The sequence below is a fragment of the Falco cherrug genome, chromosome Z (genome assembly GCF_023634085.1).
Source record: "Falco cherrug isolate bFalChe1 chromosome Z, bFalChe1.pri, whole genome shotgun sequence".
NCBI classification, from domain to species: domain Eukaryota; kingdom Metazoa; phylum Chordata; class Aves; order Falconiformes; family Falconidae; genus Falco; species Falco cherrug.
In genome coordinates, this window is record NC_073720.1 from 45354380 (window position 1) to 45382286 (window position 27907).

General features: G+C 39.8%; 1 protein-coding gene across 4 annotated transcripts in view; it reads right to left on the minus strand.

Annotated features, from left to right (window-relative positions):
* PTCH1 (patched 1) overlaps positions 1-27907 on the minus strand; it is a 74720-nt gene that overhangs the window by 36297 nt on the left and 10516 nt on the right. For 3 of the 4 annotated variants that reach the window (XM_027808425.2, XM_005441379.4, XM_055699261.1), the window contains exons 3-11: positions 8570-8759; positions 7198-7267; positions 6985-7076; positions 5337-5535; positions 4582-4703; positions 3281-3428; positions 2377-2508; positions 1919-2074; positions 1195-1293 (exon numbers count right to left, since the gene is read on the minus strand). In XM_027808425.2, coding sequence (XP_027664226.1) covers positions 1195-1293; positions 1919-2074; positions 2377-2508; positions 3281-3428; positions 4582-4703; positions 5337-5535; positions 6985-7076; positions 7198-7267; positions 8570-8759 — 1208 coding nt within the window. The remainder of the gene's footprint in view (positions 1-1194; positions 1294-1918; positions 2075-2376; positions 2509-3280; positions 3429-4581; positions 4704-5336; positions 5536-6984; positions 7077-7197; positions 7268-8569; positions 8760-27907) is intronic. The other variant, XM_027808426.2, reaches the window with a different exon arrangement.

Genomic DNA, 27907 nt, shown 5'->3' on the forward strand with positions numbered 1-27907 from the left:
ATACTAAGTAAACTGTTCAGGAGAAAAGCAGATGACACATGAAGTGCTCAAGTTTTTTGAGGGCTGAAAACATTATCAAAGCTGATTCTACCTTCAGAACACAAAACTAAATCAGTACTGACATTTTATCAAATACATCCGTAATTAAGTACGATGTATTTTCTACCAGTGCAGTCACTTGGTGTTCTCATTTTTCAGACAAAAAAAGCATGTATTAACAGCACAGGGGCATAACATAGCTACACATCTTGAAGACGTATGTAAGAAAACAAAAACCAACCTAAACCCCAGGGACCACACACAAGAAGTGCAGAGAAAAACCATGATAAACACATGACCCTTTCCCAACCCAACAAGCTATTTTGAAGCATATGGAGGTTATAGTAGAGTGAGGTTGTGGTGGCTGCATGCCAGACCAGCTGGAAAGAGCACATGGAAGACATTGCCTGTACAAAATAGAATGGGCAAATATACATTGCTTTTAAACAGTTTGTACTTCGGATATGAAACTTTGGACTGAGGGTAAAAAGGTCAATAAAAGGAAAGGATCATAAAAGTGACGACACCTTAGATTTCATAACATTAATACATTATGTACGCTTTGAAATGTCATGGTCAATTATAAACATCAGAAAAGTAAAACAGAAAAATATTCAAAATAAATTTAAGACCATAGCAAATAAGTGAAGGTAACAGTTGATAGAGATAAAAATAAATGTTTCCTTTCTAAGCTGTCCTCCTTCTCTTTCTTTTCACCTTAACATTTTTGGTTTCTTCCATTAAAATAATTCTATCACTTAATTGTCAGACTTATATTGCAGTTTGTTCCTAAATTTAGATCAACTTTCGCAGAAATTTTGGGCAGAATTTAGATTATGTAAATTAGCCTTTATATGATAGCTATAAATCAAAATTTCAAGACAAAATAAATCTAAGAAACTATTAAAAAAAAAAAGCCTAACAGACTGTGAACATTCCAAAACATTCTAGGATCACATGTATTGCCCATTGTTTCCAATTTTGACAGAAATACAAATTTCCAGACCCTAGGAAAGCCTACTGAGGAAAAAAGTGGGGTTTTAAAATCATTATTAATTAATTCTGGATACAGTTATCTTTTACTATATGGAGCTTTTTTTTTTTTTTTTTTTTTTTTTTTTTTAAATCTTCCCAAAATCCCCATTTTGTCATTACCTCAAATGGAATTCTCTTATTCTGCCCTGTTTCGCTAAATGCATGTGCCAGAAGGAAAACATCATCTACACCAACTCCAAGAGCAAGAAAAGGCAAAACCTTGGGGGAGAAACAAAACAAACAAAAACCAGTAAGTTTTTTTTAATGATCTTCCATGCAGCTAGCCATTAAATGGCTAATTAAAGCACCTTTTACATTACACTGTACACAAATCCAAGGGTAAAATGAAAATCAAAAGGATGCAATACAGCTGTTAACTTTTATTCTGGAATACTGCTGAGAAGCTTGCAGTGTACCATTTACAGGTACAAAATCTCATCAAAAGTAATTCAAGTTTTGGGTTGACAAAGAATATCTGATATTAATTCAAGTTATATTCAAAACATTTTCAGAATTTGAACATCCTGATATACTCAGACGTAAAGATAAAATTTGCAGCTTCTTATGTATAACTAGATACTTTCACTCATATTGGGACACATAAAAATCAAGTAACGCAGAATGCAGGAACTATACAAACTACACAACACCTGCCTTTTTTAATATCAATTGGTAGCATGATCACTTAATTTCTTACAGCATATAGCTATGAAATAGGAGAAAGGCACAAGTAAAAATCTAGAGCCAAAATACTTCTGCAGCTTTTTCCCCCTTAAGTTTCAGTTGTGTTCATTTACCAACAGAGTACTTGTAATTTAATAGCAGACTTGTGCCTCCTAAATACCTGAGTTGTGGCAGCATTAAAGGAAATTCCAATCAATGAGCACAGGCCCAATCCTGCAGCCACTGAGAGTGCAACCAACAAGACTCCTGCCAGCCCCACGGCACCCTGAGACTTGGCACAGTCCCACCGCAGCATTGTTAAACAGGCGTAGGCAAGCTGAAGCAAGGGGGGGAGGGGAAGGAGTTGGAGGGGAAAAAAGCAAAATATTAGAATGGATTATTCTTTAACAGCTCTCTCTCCCCACCCAAAATACACATCCTTACAAATATTTTTAAATAGAATAGACACATCACAGATGTTACACTGAGGAACAGGTGACAAGTCTGAAGCAAAAGTCTACAAAATGTAGTTTTTATTTTAAGTATGCCTAAAATGTTCTGGACTACTGACAGGTAACAAAGCAGATACTTAAGCCCTGCTCTACTACCAGAGAAAATGAAATAGATTCATTTTATTACCATTAACAAGTAGCCACTTGCTACTCTGATAACACTGACATCAGAAAATGACTTCAGGATGTCATCCAGAGTGGTTGTAGTAAAGGAGAGCACTTTCTGAGTAGAGTTTTGTGCAACACTTTGATGAACAACCTATGAAAAGAAAAATAAAACTTGGTGTAACTAAAGAAAAAAAACATTACTATCTTCTACAGCACATATCTGAAATCAACTACTTTTGTGTTCATGTTCCTGCAAAAGCCCACACCCTACACAGAGATGATGCTGACACTACACCAATGTGTTTTGTAATTATTTCTTGCAAGCTACTGATTATCAGACAAGAATATGCATCCTTCAGGAACAGCTACTGCATTCCCAGGCCATTCTAAACATCTAACTTGAAACCTCTTCTCGTAACTTCATCATGGCTATGCTGCAGCACGTATTCTGCCTCTAACCCAAGGCCAGGGATCTCTTTGGAGCATTCCTCTTTCCTCTGCTTGACCATTCCCAGAGGTCAGAAGCAGTGCAGCAGCAGTCAGCACTTGGGACATGGAGACCAGGCACAGTCACATAGCCTCCCCATCCTGGCTGCCACTGGGAGAGCAGCCCATGGCTTCTAATGCTTTCCAAACACCTTTAGAATAACCACACTAATCAAAAGCTTTTAAATTCCAGCTAGGTCTTTGGTTCGTTCTCAGTCCCAGAGAGCAAGGAGCAAAGCCTTCATGGCTTCTTGTATGTGACTAAGCAAGCAGTTTCTTAATTGGAGTGGGAGGAAATCAGCTTAAAAACTGGGAGGCAATGATTCAGCTCTGGTTTAAGCATCTTCCTTGAAAAAATATTGTAAAAAGCTGTGACAGAAAGCAGTGGATCTTAACAGGACTTTATAGTATGGTATCTACATTATTTTCAGTTTTACCTCAACATACATCCTCTGCCAGGCTTCTAGAATTGCTGCCGCCTTATCCTCATTCCAGTTGATATGTGAAACATATTCATACCCCTTGAAGTGCTCATACATTTGCTTAGGAGTCATTAACTGAAACATGGTCTGCAAAGCCTGGGCACTGTGGTATGGAAAGAAGAGAGAGGAGGAAGAGGCATAAAATGAGTATTTTCAAGAAATTATCTTCACGGCATCAAGTCCCAAACAAGACCCTAAGAAGAGCCTGCATGGGTTCTTTATTTTATAGGGCACATGTTTGTATTAAAATTTAACAGAGTACAATTACTCCACCGTGTATTTAGTGCAGCTGTACTGATCTATGCAGTACTGAGGCTAAATCTGGTTTCACTGAAACTAATGAGAGTTTTGCCATTATTTTCAATAGGATCAGTTTCAGGAGCAAAGAATGTAACCTACAAATCAGTTATAAAGATCATGATTGATAGACAGGTTGCTGTGAGGATGCCATAGAAATGGTTATTCCTACAAGATCTTGCAAATGCTGTTGGCAATTTGTTATTTGAAGACATTGGTCTTTTTCACCTCTCGGAAAGAAATGCCAGATTAATGTCCTGATGCCTGACAAGCTGTGAGGAGTACACATTGGCAATAACTATCCATCCTGAGTTTCCACAGTATGCAACTGTATCCAACAATTTTAGAAGCTTAAGGAACTATGTTATCTTTCACTAAAAAGATATGCTTTGGCTGCTTGTTGAAAGACTTATTAGTGTTAAGTGTGAATGCAGAAAAGGTCAAAATTCATATTAAAAGCCTGAAACCAAGGTGTTTGTTTCTCAAAACAGTATTCAAGATATAGGGACATAAAAATAGACTTTTGTCTACATTGAGCCTGAACAAAAAGTTCAGTGGAGATTTTGGAATTCTGAGAGAAGTCAAATGAGTGTGCACATTATCCAAGTTATTTTTTCCCCTTTTTCCTTTGATCATATTTCGAAACATGATCAAAGGTGTTCAGTGCTTTTCAATACTTTACACACACATTCTAAACAACAAAGTTGCCAGGAAAAAGATTTCTTTCTGAACAACGTACACTATCATTCTGAGATCAGAAGCAAGAAGCGATGACGCCTCCTTAGATTTAAACTATCTAATCACTCCTTTAAATTGTGTTGTCTTGAGGCATGTCCTCCTAAACCGGGACTCATTAAGACACATGAAAGGCAGTAATTTTGCATGATCCTCCCACTATGCCCCAAAACCCAAATTCTAACAATGAAAAACTTTAAAATTTTCTTTAAGCATTTGTTTACCTGACAAGTTTACCAGAACTGTTCTTGACTGTACCACCAATAATTAACTCCTCCTGCCAATGCATGTATTTTCTTGACAGTCCATAGCATCCACCACTCAAAAAGAAGGCCACATCAAGAGGCTAGAAGAAGTTATAAAGAAGGAATTAATCAGTTTCATAACCTTAGACAAACTCATACCCTAAGTCAACGCCCAGCGTACTGCAATAATGGATATTAAAGACAATCTAGGAGGTCTACAAAGAGAAACGTGTTCAACAAATCAAGTTGAATAAATCAGCCAGATACTTGTTGGCCAGAAGGCAATTTCTCCAAAGCCTGATGTAATTGATAAAGGGACACATCAAATTGGGGCCCACGCCTTCAAATTCTTCACAAAACCCAACAAAACTGGCTCTGCACGAAGGAAAGCTTTGCTGCGTAAGTATATAGCAGCAGCTGTATTCCAGCAGTGGCTATGTCTGACACATCAGGTTTGCTGAAATGCCACATCACCACATTGCCATACCCAGCCAGTAGCTGACAACTGCACTCTAACCATAAATACGCAGGATTAAGCACTGCATCACAGAATGAGGGAAAGTTGATGACTGTGGGCTAACAGCATATAACAGGAACAGAAAAATGACATTATTCAAGAATACAAACTATATATTGCTTGGTAGAAAATGGTACCTTCCTCACCCCTCTGTGACCTCCCCCCCGCCACCTTGGCCTCCCTTTGAAAAGATATGCACAAGGACAAGCAAACTTACTTTGGTGGAATTTTTATTGGGAGCTGTGATTGGGCAATCAGGATCAGCAGGATTCAGGCAAGGTCGATCCATATAACCATGACCAACCTCTGCTTTATTCAGCATTTCTTCCCAGCTCTCCACTTGGTAGTTTATTTTCTTTAACTCTTCCAGGAATTCTAAGGGGTCAAAGTTGATCCACTGCAAAGGAGGCTTTCCTCTGCAAGAGAAACCAGGAGAAAATAACACACACAAAAAAGACAAAAGAAGCACTGAAACAAACATAATTTTCAAATTCATACTTGCACAAATAATTGAGTTATTAACTCTGTTACAAGTTAAAACCTTTTCTGGTAAGGTTGTTTCATAGAATGTAAGGCATGTTTTAATTAGATTTGTTTATGTACTTTTCTTGCAGCCCAGTTGTGATTTTATCAAAAATACTCAGTTCTTACAAAGTTATTGTATAAAATGGAATATTCACAAGTTAAAAATACTTCCATTTACAAGCAAAGCAAAACAAATCATCAAGCACCTAAATAACAAAAAAGCAGCCAACTGCTGCTTCAAAGAATTAGGGGGGGAGGGGAGAGGGAAAGAAGAGAGGGGGCTGAGGAAAGAAAGCTTTTCTCATAGTATCAGATTACTTCTTGCTAGTCTAATAATCATCTTGCAAATGTAATCAATCAATATAACTGATCTTTGTTTATCTATAACAATACTGGGCTCCTTCAAATGCCCTGGCAGCTTGACTATCAACCATCAAGCTTTCCAGCTACCATGGCTGTCACCAGTATCACTGTCACATCTCCCACCCCCCACTTCTGAATTTGTGATGTTGACAGACTAGAAAGGCTTTTGGCTGCCTTATTCTGTGGTTCAAACCACACTGTATCTGCTTAACCAGGCTTAAGCCATTATTCCAAATCTCCCAACCAGAAAACACAAACCCCCTTATTTCCCCATCTAAAACTGTACACTAAAGGTTAGGAGATGGCCATTGCAAATTGCGTTTACAGAGACATGCAAACCAGGACAGAAACAATAACTCAAATGCTAACTCTTGCATAATTAACAGAAAATGCCTTCACAAAGATTAACAATTAACTCTTTAAAGGATTCAGAGCATATAATATCACAGTTGTAAACTGCGAGAAACCACCCATAAAAGAGGCTATATGGTTTCTTTAATGATCTCATAAGCAAAGGATTTGTTCTTTATTCCTTAGGAAGACTTGACATTTAACCCAATACATCTTCTTACGTATAAAATGCTCAGCCAATCGATAGTTTTGTATTTTTTTAGGGGGGAGAAGGGGAACAAACAAAAAAAAAAAACCCCACCAGAAACAAGCCTATTTCAGGGTGGGAGGCATAAAATTCTTAAAGCTTGAATTCAGAATTTACATTCTGTTTTGCATGCTAGCAGAACAGGAAAAATAACATAGGATCTAAATTAATGCCTACAAATCATCTCTTAGAAACAGGAAAATCGTTGTTCAATGAAAAAAAATTCCATGCATATTTTCTGTAGAGACCCCATACTTTTCTCTTTTATTCTTCTGTTAAACCAGAATCTAAATAAACAATGGGAATGCAACTGAAAAATCATAGAGTTAATACAATTAAAATCAGTCAGACCAAAAAGTTACAAAAAACCCATGCTTACAATAGATAGGCAGTTCCTGACTGTAGCTTTGCTCCCTCCCAGAAGCAGTCCAATGGAGTGATAATTAAGCAAGGATAAAGGTATTCTATGATCTATGAAAATGAGAAAGGAGAAAAACTCAGTTAAACTAGAATGTAGTCAAAAGCAGCACAGGCTGAATCATGAGAACACACAAATCTTATTTTAACTTAACTAAATGCCTGCTACGCATACCTGGTCCATATAACCTGCCTCTGTGATGAGTTCTCCTGATTTATAACACAAATGTTCCAATTTCCACTGTCTGTAAGAAATGTAAAAAACAAATGTTTTTTTCTTTTGCACAACTACTGCAAAGTTATTTTAAAAATTTAACAGACATTTAAAATTGCAACTCATAAATATATTGGCCTCAATCAGCAAATCATCAAGAAAGGCAAATGTTATTCAGCATAGTAATAATACATCTCACAAAAAAAAAAAAAGCAAAGGCCTTTCTTTTTGTAGTTACAGACTAGACATTTGTTTCAGTTATTCTCACATTCTCTGTAAAACTCATTAAAAGTAATGGAGCTGCTTTTGGATGTACAGGCTAGTCAACACATTTTAAAGGGGCAGAAAGCCATCTTTGTATAAATGAGACTGCTTGTGACTTAAGATAACATTCAGTGACACACGTGAGAGAGAACCCAGATCCAGCTCAGATGACTAGAACATTCCCAGCTGGCCCACATACGTGGGAGAGAAGAAACCATTAAGATTTCTGCCTGCCTTTTTCACCTGTCTTACAACTTCCACTGCCATGCCTTCTAATGCCTAGACAAAGCAGGAGCCAAGTAAAAGGATAACTAGAGCCTTGGCATTAGTAGACTGAGACATCCGTTGGATGTGGTGAAAGATGGGGTTTCATGCCTTGCAGGCAGCATCCCTAGGCACATCACCATGTAAGCAGTAACACTGAAGGAACCACTTTTCAGGAAGATATCTCATTAGCCTAAAGCTGGTACTTCCTGAGGTGCACATTTATTGGTTTTTTGTTGGACAACATACAACTCCCAACCTTCAGTATGTGCACACAGACACTGTGAGGGCCAACTCTGTTAACATCTGTTATTAAACACCTGTTATTCCACTCACTGCCATTTCTCACACACCTGCATTTCTCCCTTATATCCGAACTATTGGAAGGATAGCAACCCGTGCCGCTGTTCAGTGATTATGTACCTCATGGTGGTGTCAGCGACTGAACTCAACTCTAATGTGGAAGGAGTTTCAATGTTAGGAATCCCATTCATAAGACCCTATGTCCAAGAGCACAGACTAACTCCTCTTAACCAAGAGAGATGCTGGACACTGCAGCACTGCTCATAGGTATAACTCAGAATCAATTCCAACACCACTTATCCCATTTTATTTGCTAAAAGCCAACTTGTCACTGCTATCATGCCACAACATCCACTACCAGAAACCAGTGACATTCAAATCAAAACACAGTCATAAGGGAAAGGCTCTGCAGTGCTAACCATTTAAAAATACATGGAGGAAAGCATGTGCCCCCTTCTTAGCTCTCACAGATGATGAAGCAAACTTTTGCTTTTCCCCTTACCTGTTGTACATATAGACATGTACTCTGCTGGCCTGAAGCGCAGAGTCAAGGTGCTGTCGGAGTGCCTCTGTTGTTAGTACATTAGCACCATCTTCCTGTGGAGTCTGGATCATGAGCTGGGGGTTAAACATGGCCTCTTCTCCAATCTTCTGCCGTGTGTAATTTAACTCCTGACTCACTCGTCCACCAACTGATGGATAAACATCAACAGCTTCGTATTAGGCAGTAACTGCTTATTCTGGATTCACTTGATGAGCATTCTCCAGTCAGAAAAACTTGACCACCTGCATGGACTATTCTGTCTCAAACTGATCACAGTGTAACTCTAAAACTAGTAACAGCTGCATTGTAACACTGCAACAAAACCCATATTCCTCATTCAAATACCATTGCCTCTGCTGCAGTAAAACACTGATACATAAACTGGAACCTCAAACACTTTTTTCTACATTATAACCAATACCCCCTATGTAAAAATTAAAAAAAGAAAAGCCTTTTCCTTGCAGACCAGACCAAATCCTATGTTACAATTTCTTACACTTGTATAAACAGTCTGCTGCAATAGCACATTTCAAGATAAATGGCTTAATTTACACTCTTCTAAATAATTGGCAAAGGCAGAAGAAGAATGTTTCTCTTCAGTTAAAAAAAGGGACAACGGAAAGACTAAGTGAGCATGAGTACTTCTTTCAGCCTTAAAGAAAAAAGAAAAATACCAAATTTGTATAAAGATACACAGTTTTGAGCACAACAGAAAGGACTGTCTACAGCTAATTTACCCCAGTGGTCTGGTACCTGTATAGCACGCTGCGACACACGAGATCACTCATGCTCAGCATCTGTCTTTAAACCCACATGAGCAGAACCGTGTGCTCCATATTAAAACATGGGCGGGGGGAGAAAAGGAAAAAAGGCAAAGGGAGACTGCAGAGTCGATGGGCTCTAGAGGGAGCTATATTCAATTTGCCTTGCCAGAAAATATTACATAAAAGTGGAAAATTATCTTCCCTCTTACAAAAAAAGCATTCAGCTAGAGTTCATACACTTTCTATAACCTCCCCTGTAGTCTCTCTAGCAAATGCATATGGGAGGCAGGGTCAATTAATTCAGCCCATTAGCTGAATCAAGACTACATCCAGATGAGGCAGAGAAGAATACCACCAACATGTTGTTTCCATCTCTTACAATTTATTACCTTTATTGCTCTGCTAAGTCCAAGCTACAGACTCGTCTGATTTGTTACATTTTTTTCAGTCCTAGTCAGCTTGGCACTGGTGATCTGAATTACTGCCAAAGTTTAGTTCTGTAACAGTGTGAACAGAAATTAGGCATGTACATCTATCTCTCCCTAGGCCATTCAACAGAAGACTGGTCTGTAACCAGTTGGCAGTGTGGGAGATAATGTTCCCAAGCCTGAACAGGGACACACTTTTTCAATCACTTGGGCCCTCAACCCACCCGTAACTACCCTGGGGCTCAAAGGACCACCAGGCAAGAAGCTGGGACCCTGCATTGATAAAGCTGTCAGAACGAGACCCTCAACAATTAAACCACAGTCATTCTGGCACAGAGCATTGCTTTCTCATTTAAGAATTCTTTGAAGAAAGAAATGTTTCCACAACACACCCTATTTTTTCAGCCTGTCACATGTGGCATTACATCCTTCATACCAAGTAGCAGTGACCCGCTCACAGTAAGAAAAAAATAAAAATCAAAGTGCAACTTTCTTACCTAGTCCCTTTATAACTCTGAACATCCCTCTTACTACTGTGAGAGAACATACAATCCTTGAGACTGCCTATGTGTTGTAACAAAAAGCTATTGTTAATTTTTATCAAGAATTAAATCCTAGAAATTTCACTTATCAGGCTCACGTTCATGCTCATTGTCTTTCTCCATCAACCAGTAGTCTATGGTATGCTAATAAATTTTGCTTCATCTTACTGGAATATGAGGTGGGGGTAAGGGTGCAGAGTTATCTAATCTGTATGTCCTGGAACCAGAGCTTTCTTTTGCAGCCCTTTACACTACAAGTGCTTCCAAAGACAAAATGTCCTCTCCCTCTTTTGTGTCTCAGCGCCAGCCGAGACAATAAAGCCCCAATTTTATGAGGACTGTGGAGCCTACCATAAACTTCTGCTCCTGGTACTATATTCTATCCCATTCCACCACCACCACCACCCCCTTTCCTTTTTAATTTAGTCAGGACTTGAACCAACAAATCATACTTCATTCAAGACAAAGGGCAGCATTCCTATCTCTGCTGAAAGTGACCAACTGTTTACTATCAACAGAAATGATTGCTTCCTAATCAAGGTCCTGTCAAACCACATTAACTTCACTGAACAAGGCAGATTTAGCTAATCAAAATTGCATCACACAAGTCAGTCATCAGAACAGAAGGTAGTTTCTTCCTTTTTAACATTCAGAACAGGAATAGCAAAACCACCCAAGAAGGCAGGCGCACACTCCAGAACCCAGCAGCAGATCTGCTCTACATTCTTCTTAAGGCATTACACCATTTAATTATTTCTTTGGTGGGTCCATTATGTACATTTATTCAGCTAAATAGTGTAAAGATAGCTCCATAGGCAAATGTAGATAGGTAAAATAAATTATAAATGTAGATTGCAGAGGAAAATTCTGACTGTGAAAGTCAGATCATGTGAAAACATATGAACAGATGAGAAGCAAATGGATAGATGTATCAGCAGCCTTTCAACATATCAGAAGTACTAAAAAGCAAAAGGGCGGGTGAAAAAAACCTGAAGTTCCTACCAGTTATATTTTCATTTATTTTAATTGAAAGTTTGCAAATATCACTGGACGCTGCCATACACCAGAGATCTTAAGCCCCCAAAATCAGCACAATCATTTGCATATGCACTTTGTAAGAATCAAAGTCTCTTGTTGCCCGCGCCTGCCACTCCCCACCCTCTCCACAGCTGATGCAAAAACCTAGGAAAGAAACCACTAAAAATGTCACTGCGATGTACCTGAAGCCTCTGGCCTCATTGTGCTGAAGATACACAGTACTATGCTCAACACTCACATGCTCTGCAGAAAGTCATTCTTACACTTGCAAGAAAAAAACCAAACAATACAAGCATCATAGTCATCACAGGATTCCCACCCTATAGGACAAATGATGTAATGGAAAAAGCGATCAATGAACAAAATGCTGGTGTTCTGTGTTTTTCCTTTATGGAATCTGCTTTCTTGTATTTTGTGACAGCATTTTACACTCAAAATGCTACAGACTTGAATTGTATGTGTGGCATACAGTACCAATACCTGTCATTTTACTCTGTATCAAAGAGGATTGTTTCACATTCTGGTGACAAAATCCACACATCACTCTCCTCCTTCAATATATCAAAAGCCACTTGATGGCATTCCAGTCCTTTATTACATGATTCTTTATGATCTATGCCTAGATGGCCAGGTTGGTGGCACAAGCTGCCACAAGCCAAAATGCTGATTTAAGTAACAGATCCGTACACTGTCTCATGGCCAGTGGTAATGCAATGCAGCAGTTTGTACCCTATCCTTCCAGCAGCATCACCAGATTCTGGGTGTCTGCCTACTAGAAATGAGGCACTATGTCATCTGTACATTTAGCTAACTTTAAGAAGTTTTAAAAATCACAAGAAAGTAATAACACCAGTGTCCGGGCACCATTTCTCAATATATTAGTTTCTAAGTCTCAAGAACATCTTCGAATGCCAGTGTCCAATATGAGACAGTTTTACTGACAGCATCTTTGTTGTTAAAAAACTATTTTTTCCAAAGAAAAGTGTCTTTCCCTTCCCCCGCTCCCTGATATCCACAGGCTTTCCCTTTTAGCTCTTTGCCAGAACACATGAGATCTGCCTTGAGTAAGTCAGCATGCCATACCACAAAACACAATGCTGCTCTTCCTGAACTTCCCCACCAACTTGAACAGAAGCTGGACAAGGTACTAAATTCTTTGCCCTTCTGAAGGGCCTGAAGAGAGCAGTAATTGTCAGTATGGACGCTGGGTTGCTAAGAACTCTGTAAGGACCACCGTGTCTCCCTCTCCCAAGAGCAATGAACAGCTGTCAGATGGTAACAAGTTTTTAGTGATACTTAACTTGAGGCAGATCTGAACCCATGACCTATAGGTGAAAGGCTCTAGATCCCATTACCAGGCACTGGGGTCACAGTCCCAGTGTTTCAGTCATCACACATTAAAATGATTCCGTGCATCTTGAGTGAGAAGCACCCAGAAAAAAAAACCTGCTTGCCTTTAGTGTACATTTGCACAATACTGATGCACCCCCCAATGACATAAAAGCATAATCATATTTGTTTTCATTGCATAATTTCTGACAGATTTCCTTCTACTGACTTACCTAACAATTTCAAAGTTACTGGGTCATTCAGCTTATACACTCATTTCCACTGCTAATGTCAGTGTCATACCTACACCTTTCTCACCATTAGCATTCAAAATTCACATGACGTTACATTAATTCACTTATAAAGAACTCTGGAATCCACCACTGGGAACTGCAGTCCCTTCCACACTGAGTAGTCTCAGGAATAAGTTAGACCTCTGCTACTAAGAGATCGATCCTAAATCAAACAATGAGTAATAGCCAAAAATCACTGCTTGCTAATTTACTGTCCAGTGGAGCAAATGCATGAAATATTTCTTTCTCAGAATATCTTACAATGTTCCATTTCAGCTTACTGGAATTGCACCACATAGCCTGGGGTTTTGTTATTTTTTTCAGACATGAACACTGTTTCTATTAACCATTCAGCAGTTACCTTGTGCATAACTGTGCAACAAGTAGCTTAATAGAGAGCAAGCTCTTTATTAAAAAACAAAACAAAACATTCCTGAGAGGCGAACACTTGGGATGAAAATGTTTGCCTACCAATGGGAAGGACATACTTTGAGAAACAAAAGCCAGGATTTCCAGAAATACCTACTGGTTTTGGAGCCTAAGTTCTTCTGTGACAAGCTTAGAGTTGCGTGAATGGAGCAAAATTCACTGCAGAACCTCCCTTCGGAAGACTATGGGCTTTAAGGTGTTTCCACATGAGCACTTGTGGGGGAGAAGACATGCTTCTGCTTTGTTTGAGCACCAGCACCTTTTTAATTTTTCCAGGACTTTAAATGCGTAGCGTTAAAGCAATCCAGGCCAACCTTTTGACAGTGATAACTCAAAGCAATAAATTTGTACATCTAATAGTCATGGACACCTCACACAATTTTTCATTTCATCCCTCCAGAAGATGCTGACCCTTTTTGATAAATCATGTGTGTAGATTAGTACTCTTTGCAATGTTTACATTATAGCCTGAGCAACAGCCAATGCAGGCAACCTCTGCAATTTGCAATACCTGTTATCACCACAGCATGAACCAAAGGGAAACAGAAAATAAAAACCCTTTATGACTCAGTAACCACACAAAAATAAAGACTGAGAATAATATCCCAATGTGTTCACCTGAGACAACCTCAAAAAGCAGCGGTGTGCAGAGAAAGACAAGAACAGCCCATACATGCAAGGAGACCAGAAGGCCCCCACTACACAACGCATTCTACCGTGGATGAGTGCTGGGGAAAGCTGAAGGCACCTTGCCTTCTCACCCTTCAGCGCTCTCCCCCTTCCAGGATGGGAACCAGAAAGGGTCCTTGCTTTCATACCTCTCTCCCTGACATCCTAACACAGCCTATCTCCCTTAACTTTGCTGTTAAGGGATTCCTTCTACTCCATTTCGTCACATAATCTCTCCTTGTGCTGTTCCCGTATGCACCTCTATTACACACGTATACAGCTGTTACTCAAAAACTACTTTCAGCCCATTACATTGGTACAGATAAGCCAGCCAGCCACAGTTTTGCCTCCCTGTCCTGATTGCCTACCAAGGATTAGAAATGCTCACACCTGCCACACAGCAGAAGATGGTACCTGATGACACCTGCAACACTATTTTTACGGAGCACAGACCTCATGAGAACAAAACATAGCAGCCAACTACTACTCACACTGCATCAAAACCTCCTCTAAAGAAACTGAGATAAAGAGTTGAAGTTCTTGGCCAATAGGAAGATCACTCTGCTATTGCTGGGCACAGAACAATAATGGCCTTTTGATTTAAAGCTTCCTGTTGCTCTCTAGGGAGTTCCGTCTTCGTGTTCTCTTGGATGTTTGAGCTTGTCTGTGCTGCTCTTTGTCAGCAACAGAATATAGTTTTTCTGCACACAGACAGTATTAGTTAGCATCCTGATAGAAGACCAAGGAAAACAGCACCTTCCTCAGAATTATCATTCTCTAGGCCTGACTGCCAGAGTACAGGAGTAAACTGTTTGCTGGGGGGAAGTGCAAAACACTTACATTGAAATTTAAGTTTAGCCAGTACAAGAAATGGGACACGTTGTCATGTCTACTTCTTTTAAACTTTTAAAATGCTGTCTCCTTGTAGAGGCAGAACTGCTATTGGTTTACATGGTTATTGGCTACCTGCAATGATTTTTTTCTGCTCATTTATTTAACTATGCAAAATAAAGGCTTCATAGGGTGTGACTGAAATAGAGCTACAAGAAAAAGAATATCCTTTGAGAAATGATGAGCTTACAAGAGCTAGAACACAGTGGTAAGCAATCAGCATCTTAAAGAGATTACATGGTCATTCAATAGGCTGTGCAACAGCTCAATGAAAAATTATCATTTTTATCATGTAATTAGACATGATCTATTCCAGCACTGGACTACAGGCAGTCAGAAATTCCATGCTGTGTCTAGCTTTTCTCGAACAGCATTTATTCTGCTGAATACACATATCTGTGTCTGTACAGCTCACATTGAATAGCAATGGTTGTGTCTGGCTAGGTTAAGACAGCCTGCACCCTGCCATCTCCCTTTGCCCTACCGTCTCCTTCCCATTGTCCAGCTGGACAATCTACATTTCTTCTTCTCCGCTACTATAATGTCCAACAAAAGGACACTGTCTATCTAGAATATCATCACATCCAATGTGAAGATTAACCGACTTCAAATCTAGAAAAACACGGTGACCATCTCAACCATTTCTGTCACACTGAGAATTAGGTAACACCAGGTTCTTTGGTTTTCCTTAAAAAATATATTTAAAAAAGCAAAGATAAAAGACTGTTGCCTACAAATGCAAAAAAGTTACAAAAAAAACCCAACACCAAAGCACTTCAAAAGGCTGCTTTTTATCTCCCAAGCCATCATATGATACCAGTTAAGTTACTCCTCACACATGCTGGGGATGGCTCCAGTATTGCTGTTACAAATTTCATTAATGCTGACATGATTATGAATAGCAAAAATAAAAACACACATCAAAGATGGCTTTTCATTCTGTCACAGTTTGACAAAGTTTAGAGCTGTGACAAGGACACAAAGCTGTCTGCATACTCAGGAAGACAGCCCAACAACAGCTGCCTCTACTTGTAGTGGGAAATCTTCCCTACAATTTTAGAAGCCAAAAACTTGTCTTTCTGAAAATCAAACAAAAGCTGTTTTTACATGTATGCATCTCTGTTGCCCATAGGCAGAAAAATATTATTTCTGACTGGGTAAAATAGACAGATTGCTAAAAAGTATTATATTTTTTGATGCATTTCTTGCTTGATACCCCTCTGGGTTGAGAAACTGGAAAAGTGTGGTAAAAAAACCCCAACAAACCAAAATGAACAAATTTAACAGTACAAACTGAAAAAAAAACATGCAAGCAGCTTTGAAATGTACCATAATATACTAAATTGGTACACACAATTCAAACTTTCCAATTAAATAAAAAAAGCAGTAGCGTCTTACTGAGCTGCGACACATGCCCTTGGTAACAGGATATGAGCTGTTCACCTCTGGGTCACTGGTTCTAATCCAGCCAGGAACAATAGTGACCACAAGTTGTTTACCATCTGACAGCTGTTTGCTAGCTAATGTGAAATGAGTTGGTGGTCTCAGTCCATTTCCTAGCAGGCAGGTGTCCATATTATAGAAAACCACCATCACAATTGGCATCCTTGTTGACCAACCCAACAAAGAGACCGAGGAATGAATGGGCATGGAAAGCAAACTATCCTTTCTTCCAAAGACACGGTTGCTTCAGGTCAGAGCTAAGTCACAGCTTTTGGTGGAGAAGCCCATCTATTGAATTTTCAGGCTGAAGCAGCAAAGGAATAAAGGACTCTAGACTCTGCGTTTTCCTAGAAATCTAGGTGATGGCCTACCGTGAGGATAGGCAGCTAATACAGACTATTGCAACTCTCCAACAGTTTCTGGTCATGTAACAGTTTACACCTGCTGAGGAGCAAAGCTGAATTTTTATTTTTCGGTAATTTAAGAAAACATTTGAGCATACTTCATAACAGGCCAAAATCCCCAATTGTACATGAAAGTGACTGAGTTCTGCTGAGAAAGGTATGTAAGGGGCTTTAAGGTCTAAACCTAAGGATTTCGAAACAGCTGAATATAATTGTTTTGAGTGAGTTTAACTTGAATGAGAACTTCTGCTGGGTAATATGTTAAAAACAATTTGCTGTGTTGTTCCACAGCAGTCAGCTTTCCTCTAGGCCCAACTTTTCATTTAACCTCTCAGTGCCCTTTCCTCAAATATGTAATTGTTTTCCTGTGTGGTTAAAAGCAGCATTTTTAAGTCTTTTCATCTGTACTCCTGGGATAGCACAAATTTCATCTGTACATGGAGTAGCACAAAATTTGAATGCAATTTTTTTAAAGGAGTAGCAAACAGCAATGAAAAAACTCTTAAACCAGAACCTTTTAGGGGATACCATTTCCTAAGTAGTGCTTTTAGAAGACGGCAAAACTAACACAGAAAAATGAAAGGAATGAACATGTTATGAAACAGGGTACAGTTTCTCTCAAGTATTCCCTACCAGCTGCTTGCTGTACCATCTGTTGTTGCCTAAGCAGCTTCCTTCTGAATGGCTTTGCACTGAAGCAGAACTGCTCTCACTGTTGGACACAATCAGGTCAGGTCAGCACTCCCCCCAGCACTGAACCTGCTGCCTGTCACGGCTCCCCCCACCCTGGTATTTCTTGCTAGTCACCAACTCCCAAGACAGCGCTGCATCTGTCAGGAGGCCCATTTTTCATAGTTTGCCTGCTATTCACACCGAGCAGTAAAGAGTGCATTTCATTTTGTGCAAGACACAATCAGAAATTCCCATCAGATACCCCAAGTGCATGACCATATGGCCAACTGTACTCTGAACGAGAAAGGGCTGTGAAAGAAAGTGAAACAAATGACCAAATTCACCCCACAACACAACCTTTCTTTCCTACTTTTGGCTACTCTGATCATGCAGGTAAATTCACTTTGCCACCAAGCCCACCGGACTACCACCACAACCCATGCTCCCCTTGAAGGCACAATCAGAGCAGCTCTAGGACTGGTGGGGACAGGCCCCTGGCACAGCTGCCATGGCTACACGGGCAGACGGCAGGTTTTACGGAACAGCACTGTTAGCCTGAACCATCTCAAATGCGCCCGGAGATGCCAGGAGCTCCTTCCTTCCCTCCCCTCTCCATCCCTGGGGCCGAGCACTGCACCGCGAGCTGGTCCCTGCACCGGTCCCTGTGGTGGGCCACTCACAATGGCCCCCCCCATGCCCCAACGAGCAGCAGGCTACCGCACTGATACACTTCTAGCACCACTCCTTCCCGCTGCATCTGTGCAGGGAAACACATATCGCTGAGAGCCACTGTCATGATTTTGTTGCGAGTGGGATTAGCTGGATTAGGGGCTGATTCATAAGGACCCCCTGCGGCTGTGAGGAAGTTTCATCACAAGGTCAGCGTGGTGTGAACTATATTCTGTCAACACCACCACTCCTTATAGCCGACTACAAAAAATACAAAAGGGGAAAAAAATTGCAAGTGAAATATATGAATGAACAGTTTACAGCAACAAAGAGATTTACAGATTTCCCCATCAGCTACTTTAAGAAAGATGTATACCCTTCAACACTGTGCTCCTTTAAAACAAGAAACCTGTATTAGTCATTTTTAATTTATAAAGAATTTAGTGGTTTAGGAGGAGGGAGGAACCTGGGGAATAAGTGTAGCAACCCACACACAAAACCACAAAGGAACTTTTGGCACTTAGTCTAAAACCAATCATGCAGCTCAAAGTTTGTTGCACTGTTGAGATTTTATTACGTATAATGCTGTCACCTTTAAGACTAATTCCTAGCCCCCTAAGTGCAGTAAGTAACAGAGACATTAAAAAAAAAAAAAAACAACAGTGGGTTGGAATGCAGAAAGAAGATGGTGAATTAAAGTTTTTTGTTTTTGCTCCTTAAAGCATAACTACCAACCTCATATTTGCCCCGCAAGGATTCCTCTCACTCCATCGTAATGACATTGCTCAAAGACAGCACCACTTGTGTAGCTGGCATGATGCAAAATAAAATCTACAGTGAAAAAGGGGAACTTCTGTTTTGCATGTGTGTGTGTGTAGTTTTGGGGTTTGTTTTTTGTGGTTTTGGGGTTTTTTTGGTTGGTTTTTTGGTTTTTGTTTTTTTTTTTTTAAGAGCAGTCCCTCTTGCACAGAACCAGGCTGTTCAATCAAAGCCTTATCTGTTATATTTCTGTCTGTCTTTCTCTTCTGTTTAGTGCATTCACCAACAAGAGAAAAGGGGGTAAAGCAATGGAGGCTTTGACCTGCAGCTGTAACACAATACTTTCGCACAGCCCTGTCGACCCCTGACATAAATTTTACACCGCAGCTGGCATTTACACACTTAACATTACCATATGTATAGCCTACTCTGTGCTAATTATGCTAATCACCTGTCTAACTCTCTGCTGCGAAAAATGGTTGTATTTAGCAGTCCACTGCCTACCAATACAGCTTACTGTGTGGCTGAAATGTACATTCAGACGGCTCTGAATGGCAAGATTTTTCCACGTTGCTGGCTTCATTCAGACCACAGAAAAATTTATTCAAGTCAACTGGTTTCGGTCCGCAACAAAAAAGTTACGAGAAAAAAGTGAGTGTGTTCCTGCCCTAACATTCTAAGTCTGCTTGCAAGCAAAATGATAAATCAATTGGTGTGGGAAACAAAAAGGGAGAAAGATTTCTTTTTGCAAGCCATGTGAAACTGTAGCCTATTTAAAAAAAAAAAAAAAAAGAAAAAGAAAAAGAAAAAAGAATAAAAAGGTCATCCTATTTCCCCAAATCTCTAGAAAGAGCAGTTAATAGATGTTTATGCCTGATCACAATTCTCTCAAGTTGCTAGCTTTTATCTACAGTTGGAAGTCATACTAAACATGTTTTAGTTTTGTTTCTTGATCTTAATAATTTGCACTAGAGTATCGTATTTTCTATTATCTGCCACTTAAACAGCATCAGCTTCTAAACAGCAAGGGCTTCTTTTTTGAGTACGGAGAACCCCTCAAGAAGTCAAGACAGTAAGACTGGTGTAAATGAAATCAGAATCAGGCCTATGTTGAGAGGCAAATAAGATCAATGCACAGGAAATACTCACCAGGAAAACTGGTGCAAGAAAGTATCTTCTTAAGTACCTGTATACTTTTTTTACCATTACAGAAAAGGCAACTTAGGAAGAAAAATTTGAAGTTTAATGGATAAAGTTTTTTTTTTTTAATGTTATCATAGTGTCAGCAGGAAGGGAGATGTTTAAATGAGTTTCTAAAGCTTATTTTTCTTCTGGGTATCTCAGGGAGGAGATTACACTGAGATCTGCATTGAGATTACATTCCTGTAGCTATTTAAATACAGTTTATCACATACAAATAAGTTCCTATAACCCCTTTCCCTTCTGTACACACCCAAGGAAGCTATGGCAGTTCACAGATTTGTCAGATAACCCAAACGTAAATCTGACTACTGCATCACCCTTGGCAATTCTCCTTTCAGGTAGATTTGTGGAATCTTCTTTTGACTAGTTTTAAATGTTATGAAATGACATGTTCATACACAAAATGTAAAAATGTGCAAATAATCCTCCTATATCCACTACTGCATCTGAGGAAGATAAGCACACTGGAAGGTAAGTCAATGCTAATACACAGCAAAGGGTATTTAATTAAAAACAAGAACAGCTCAGCAATGTTTATGCTCAGACAGTCTTTCCATTACACAGCATGACATCAAAAAGAACCCTATGTGAGAAGAACCCTATGCATCTACCTTCCCTACTTCCCACCTTTTGTCCACTCTGCTCCCATGTGCATGAGACTGCTGTTCACAATAAGGTAAAGTAACAGGTTTTGCCTGTCAGCAATGGCCTTCACTTTTAACATTTTACTTATTAAGTGCCTGTTTGACTAAATTAAGCAGCCTCAACCAAGACACATCTTGCTTTCTAACATCTCAGTTTCAGTTACTATTATCTGCCAGTCCAAAGCACTAATTTATCTGAGTTCTTTCAGCTCCAAAACACTGGCTGTGCAGCCAAAAACACAAATAACACTACTGTGCTTATTTCGGCTTATTTTACTGTGTTATTTTACTGTGTGGATTTTTCCTTTTTTTTTTTTTTTTTTTTGTGTGTGTGCGTGTGGGGTTTTTTTTGGTTGTTTTTTTTTTTTGTTAAACTAGGAGATGGACCACCCTGCTCTCATGGCACAGAACACTATTTACGTTGCGATAGTTGACTGTGTAATACATCTGGCATTTTTGGGCAGGATTCCTGAGCTAGGGGCCAGAAGCCCTTAAGCAATCATTTAAGGGGGGGAAGAAATCATACAACTTGACTTAACAGTGTTCATTTCTAGTTTGCTGCACTTAGCTTTTGGTTGCTGACTGAAAAACAGAAATGCATCAGTCTGGTAAACAAGAGAAGGCTGTTTCTTTCTATTTATCTCCTTGTTAGTAAATGAAGGGTGTATTACAGTTTAAGGCTCAGTTCTAGCTTCAGGCATATGGGTGTACAATACCAGCTTTTCCTTGCACATGAGCAAAATACAGATGTTTCAAATATACAATGATTACTTGTATATTTGAAGCTGGAATTAAGTTCAGTACAATTCTCTAAAGGAGCAGCACCTTTGTAGAAAGAGTCAGGTTATAGTTCTGCTCATTCCCTTACCTCTTATATATTTTGCTCAAGCACTGAAATAACTAACTTTTCCAAAACCAAGCAGAAGTTAAAGCCAAGACATTCATTCTAAAAACCAAAATTAAAATACTCCATACATCAGAACATCTATATGGTCAGCAGTTTCCATAAAGGACTTTTTACCTCATGAAACTACTGCTTCTGCCAAACTCAGGATGTTTATAGCAACTGAGGTGATGCTGAATGAAAATAACAGAGAAAAATCAATAATGAGTATATTGTATTTACAGATATTAAACCAAGTTTACACAGCAAAAAAGGAATTAAAAAATAATTTTATTTTTAAATTCTGAATTCAGTTACTCCTTGCAACTCCAATCCATCTATTTCTAGTGCAATGTACAATGAAAAATCATTCCAAGTCAAAGTCACTCAACTGGATGAACATAGCTTATTGTACCCAGTAGTCATTGATCATATTTAGCACACTCTAAGTGGATAATAAAATAGCACAGATCATGTAAAACAGAAGCAAAATATTTTCCTGTTCTCCTTGATTCATGGGCACATAAATAAAGTGGTCATTGTATGATAGCATGCACTTTTAGTGCAGAAATCATACTTGCAAGAGCAGAGTTTTCTGTCATGAGACAGCATCTTGGGAATCTGTTACCCCAGTAAAGCATGAACAGTAGAAAACCATACAGTTTCTGTAAGTAATAATGAAATTTGTGTATCTTTATCTTTCTGACAGGGGAATGCACTTCTTATTGCTGAACTGTCACTTAGCCCTTAAGGAGTCTTACTGATTTCTTCAGGTTTTCTCAGGTAGAGTAAACTCATAAACACACATGGGGAAAAGACCTCCTGCATAATACAAGGCAGGAGAGACTAGAGAAATGAAAAGAAACAAAAGGCATACTGAAGATTAATAAGCATGACTGAAAAAACAGATAAAAATTGTATAGTAGACACAAAGGAGAATGAAATTTTTAGTAAAATTCTGCATTCCAGCTCCTGATGAACTCATTTAAGAGCAGCCAGAACCATGTATATCCACGCCATCATCTACAGAGAAAAAAAAGCACTGTGCAAAGGCTGCAAGACTGAACTGTATCCAATATACAGAAGAAAATGCCTGACAAGGAACAGCCCCACAAGGTCTATAACCAAAACGCTGTTTTAACCAATCAGAATATTCTTAAAAAGCTAGCTGTGGGGCAGAAAACTTTACAAGCATGGTTTTACCTGAGTGCTCATAGGTTGAAACATGTAATTCACTAAGTTAAAAGGATTGTGCATAAAAATCCATGAGTGTCAAAATGTTCCATTAGACACCAAAAGGAAAGCAGTTGCAGACACACTAAAACTATAGAGTCCTAGTGGACAGAGCTCCAACAGGTCATAGGGAGGTCAGCTTTGAAGGAGAAATCCAAATGAAATATAAACATGGCATTGTGGAAACCAGACAAATCTCCCATAGCTTTGTCCAGCCAGCACTAATCTAGGCATCAGCTGTGGTGCATAATCCAAACAAAGGGATCAGTCGGTTCATACATCTGGAAGCTGTCATATTTTGGAGCCTCCTAACAGTTACGTGTAACTGTAACATCCACTTGAACCCAACAGCCTTTAAATGCGTTGAGCAGTAAAGAACTGATACATGTATACACTACGTAGCATTACTACTTCCTGGGGAACCACCACAAATACTACTTAATAACAGGGCTTGGACCTTCTCTTCCCACGGAAAAAATAAATCATGAAAATGGATGGAGTCAGGATGAGGAGGTAGAGTTTTCCTTAATGCATTCTCTGTTGAAAGGAAGTCTCAGTACCCATGACTTTTAGAGTTCATTCTTGTCTGAATCCAGTGTCTACTAAGGAATAATGAGAAAAGAAAGCCCGCTCTCTACAAGAAAAAGTCAGCCCGCTTAGCAGGTAACAGGAGCTGGTAGTAGACCTCAAACCACTCACCACCACTCCACAGAGCACCATAACTCCAGCAGCAGCCAGCCCTACAGCTGAGCTAGCTCTGCTGCTTGCCTACGTACCCCTTGTTCCTGCTCAGCAGCAGTGGCATCAGGACACAACGATAAAACAATGTTGCTTTCAGGTGTTGTATTTCACTCCAGGATTTCTGTCCTGAAATCTCCAAGCTCACCAGGACTACAGAAATGCCTTCACATGCTGTTCATAAGCAGCAAAATCCCCCAGAGTGCCAGATCACACTCAAAGCTCAGAGGAGAGGAAGAGGGGAATGATGCAGCCAAGTTATTGTCCTGTTTAAATGTATGTTTCAACAGGGAAGGAAAGAGACCCTTCCACACAAGGATCTGTAGGGCACATTCTGGAACAGACATTGGCGGTAGCGTATTAAGCTTGGAAATAACAATGAAGATTAATTTTCTCCAGTCTTGAGTAAATTAAATGCTTCTAAAGTCTGAAAGGCAGAAGGAACAGTGCAACCATGCACTTACAGCTTAGGGGGTGCCAGTTCTACAGGACCCTTCTCTTGCCCTTCACAGAACAGGTAGAGCAGGGGCACACCGTTAGGCTGCTGCAGCTTTGTACATGGGTAAGGCCTGGTTACGCTAAAGTGCTTTCAAGTTCTGCCACTATATTTAGTGAGTTCAGGATTTCGCCCTTCACCTTCCCAATGGCCAAAGAATGGTCACATGTAATACCTTCATCTTACAGATGAAAGAGAATTTTTAAACATTGAAGCTGGTTTGTTTGGGTTTTTGTGAGGGTTTTTGATGAACATTTTTAGCAAGGATCACCAACTCTGAACAGTGATATGGACAAGATGGAACCTAACAGAGACCCCCAGTGACTTTGAATTTAATAGCAGGCCCTTGAAAGATGACAATCAAACACCTATATAACTAAAACCTTTAAACATCTTTTCTCAACAACTTCCAATATACAGAAACAGAGGGAGTTCAAATTCATGGGAACATAACAACTACTGTCCTGATGTTTTTACCCACAAACATCATGTAAAGCTTAACTATTAGAATTTGATGTTATTTTTCAAAACAGAAGCAGGGACTGAAATACTCTTTCATTTCAACAAGTAAACATTAAAAAGAGCATGTTGCCCAGATGACCATCACATGGAAACACCACTGCTACTTTCACATTTGAGAAACCACATAATATATAACCATACTTAATTCAAACAAAACAGCAGACTTGGAAATTTTCCAGATAAACACCTTTCAACGAACTTCAATATGCACTGAGGAACATAACACAGTGCAAGACAGTATTCAGAGATAAGTAAGATCTTATGTCACCTGATCCACATGAAACTAACAAATGTGGTGATGTGATCACAGACAACCCCTCAGACTGCCACACAGCCTACCAGCAACCCACCTCAGATTCATCAGCACAGTAACTCCTGCTCTTCTGCCATCTGCACTATGTCAATGTAGTGATGGACATGCAAGCACACCTACAACAGTACTACTCTGCTGCTGTGCACAAACGTGCATGTTTGTGGGAGAACAGAATTATACCCAACCGGGTCAATTCCTGCTAACTGTTTCCAAACCAAACTCAATGTTACTCCAGTCCACTCAGGTAAATTTGTATCCTTGAAACAACAAATTCAGGAAGATCTGTTCCTTTACTATTCTTTTTTGTTTCTCCAAAGAATACTAATGTTAAGTCAACCAATGCCTTAGGCAGAACCTAAGAATAACTTTCCTCTATTGGAAACCTGCACTTGATCTTGCTGGATTAAGCCAACTGAGAATCTGTGGAAATACTGGCTCCTCCATCACTCACACACCTTACTCATTTTCACCTAGATTAATGTATTTTAAGATGGGTCAGTCATAAATACTACAGTAAAGGAACCTTATTTTTGCCCCTTTAAAGAAAACCATACTACAAATAGCTCAAATCTTCACTTGCAAACTCATCCTGCCATATGTATTCAGTCCTAATTCACTTGCAATTAGAACACACTCACTTTATTCCAAGCAATAAGCTGAACTATGAGCTACAGCTAGTGCAAAAAGTGCAGAAAACAAGAAAGGAAGGAAAGAACACCATGACCTTGAACCTCTTTAAGAAGAAAAAATAATGAAGAAAGTGAAGGGAAAAAAATCCCAAGACAAAGGTGACATGAAATAAATTATCAAGGAACAAGACTAGACCACCTCTCCCCTCATGAGCTGCTCCAATTAACACCATTCAAGGCTCTGAAGTAGCCAAATTTCAAGCTCCACTTAACAGAACCTTCTCTGGAGCCAGAAAACTACCTTCTTTCAGAAGCAGAGGCTGTGACTTTACATGTGTGACTGCTGTTCACACACAGGGTCTCTAGACTGCTTATTAGAGTGGTAGCAAAAAACATAACCAGTTATGGGCATGATTTCTTTTCCATGCAGAGTACTTTCTAGTTATGAATAGATGTTTCTAAAAGCACATCTGTGTCCAACAAAATTCAGTCACAGAGGAAATCAATGCAAAGCCCTTTTTTTCCTCTCAAGGGTGTACAATGTATAAAGATGCTAAACAGTCTCAACAATTCCAGTATGCATGGACACCCACCTATAGAAGTGCAACTAAAGCTGAATGGCTGTGGATAACAGAACTGTCATTAAAATGCCAGTCCAGAATTTGTTTGGCCAAGAAACTAAAACAAGTATTCTCCACTAGCAAGTTATGCACATAGGGATGACAGACCTGCTGATGGGCTGAGGGGAAACAGTTATGTGTCCCAGTCAAAGACTCCAGAAAGCCAGAATACAAGACAGAAGCATGGATGCAGAGCACACTGTGGGGGACACAGTAATAAGTGAAGTGCTCTGAACAGCAGCCAGAGGAGGATTGTGTTTAAAAAAAAAAAAAAAAAAAAGAAAAAAAAAAAAAGAAAAAAAGCTACTGTAGAACATTTAGTGCCAAGAAACAAGCTGAGAGGAAAGCCACTTTGGTATCAGGAGGCTCAGAGAAGGCCAAGAGTGCTGGCACAAATTCTGAAGGAGGAAGACTACTACAGGAAAACTGAAATAATGATATTTGGAGATCTGTTTTTCTTTTTCTCTCTTTGAAAGTTTGCCTACCAGGTGGGTTTCTAAACTTATGTAAATATTTCAGCCATAATAGCTTCAGGGCCAGACTAGTAATCATTTATCTTGGAATGTGCATGGTCTTAAAACTCATTCAAACTTCACTTCACTATTTTTAATTAATTGTGTTATGCTTTTAAAGCAACCATTTACTTCCAGCAAAATTCAGTGCTCTATTATGTTCCATGCTCCACGGTTTTCAGAAATACACCATACAAAACCAGTTTCTTTACATAAATAGTGGCAATTTATTCAGCAGTAATAACTGTAAAAAGCTTCAGCAGCAAATCAAAACTATTACTTGAAATACATTTCAAGTAATCTCTTACTCTACACTGCATGTACAGGATAACCAGGTGATCAGCCCCAGCCAGCACAGGTTTATGAAAGGCAGGTCGTGCCTGATGAACCTGATCTCCTTCTAAAAGATGACCTTGCCTAGTGGATGAGGGCAAAGCTGCGGATGTTGTCTACCTAGATTTCAGTAAAGCCTTTGATGCTGTTTCCCACAGCATTCTCCTGGAGTAAATGGCTGCTCATGGCTTGGACGGGTGTACTCTTCACTAGGTAAAAATCTGGCTGATGGCTGGGTGCAAAGAGTGCTGGTGAGTGGAGCTACATCCAGCTGGCAGCTGGTCACAAGCGGTGTTCCCCAGGGCTCAGTACCGGTGCCAGTTCCGTTTAATATCTTTAGTGACAAGCTGGACAAGGGGATTGACAGCACCCTCAGCCAGCACACAGACAACACCAAGTTGGGGGCAAGGGCCCGAGGCAGGGAAGTGTTGACCTGCTGGAGGGCAGGCAGGCTCTGCAGAGGGATCTGAACAGGCTGGATCAATGGGCCAAGACCAATTGTATGAGGCTCAACAAGGTACAATGCCAGGTCCTGCACTGGGTCACAACAACCCCACGCAACCCTGCAGGCTTGAGGAAGAGCAGCTGGAAAACTGCCTGGCAGAAAAGGACCTGGGGGTGTTGGTCAACAGCCAGCTGAATGGGAGCCAGCAGTGTGCCCAGGTGGCCAAGAAGGCCAACAGCATCCTGGCTTGTATCTGAAACAGTGTGGCCAGCAGGACTAGAAGGGTGATGGTCCACCTGTACCCAGCACAGGTGAGGCCACACTTCAAGTACTGTGTTCAGTTTTGGGCACCTTGCTACAAGAGAGACATTGAAGCACGCATTGAGGCTCAAGGG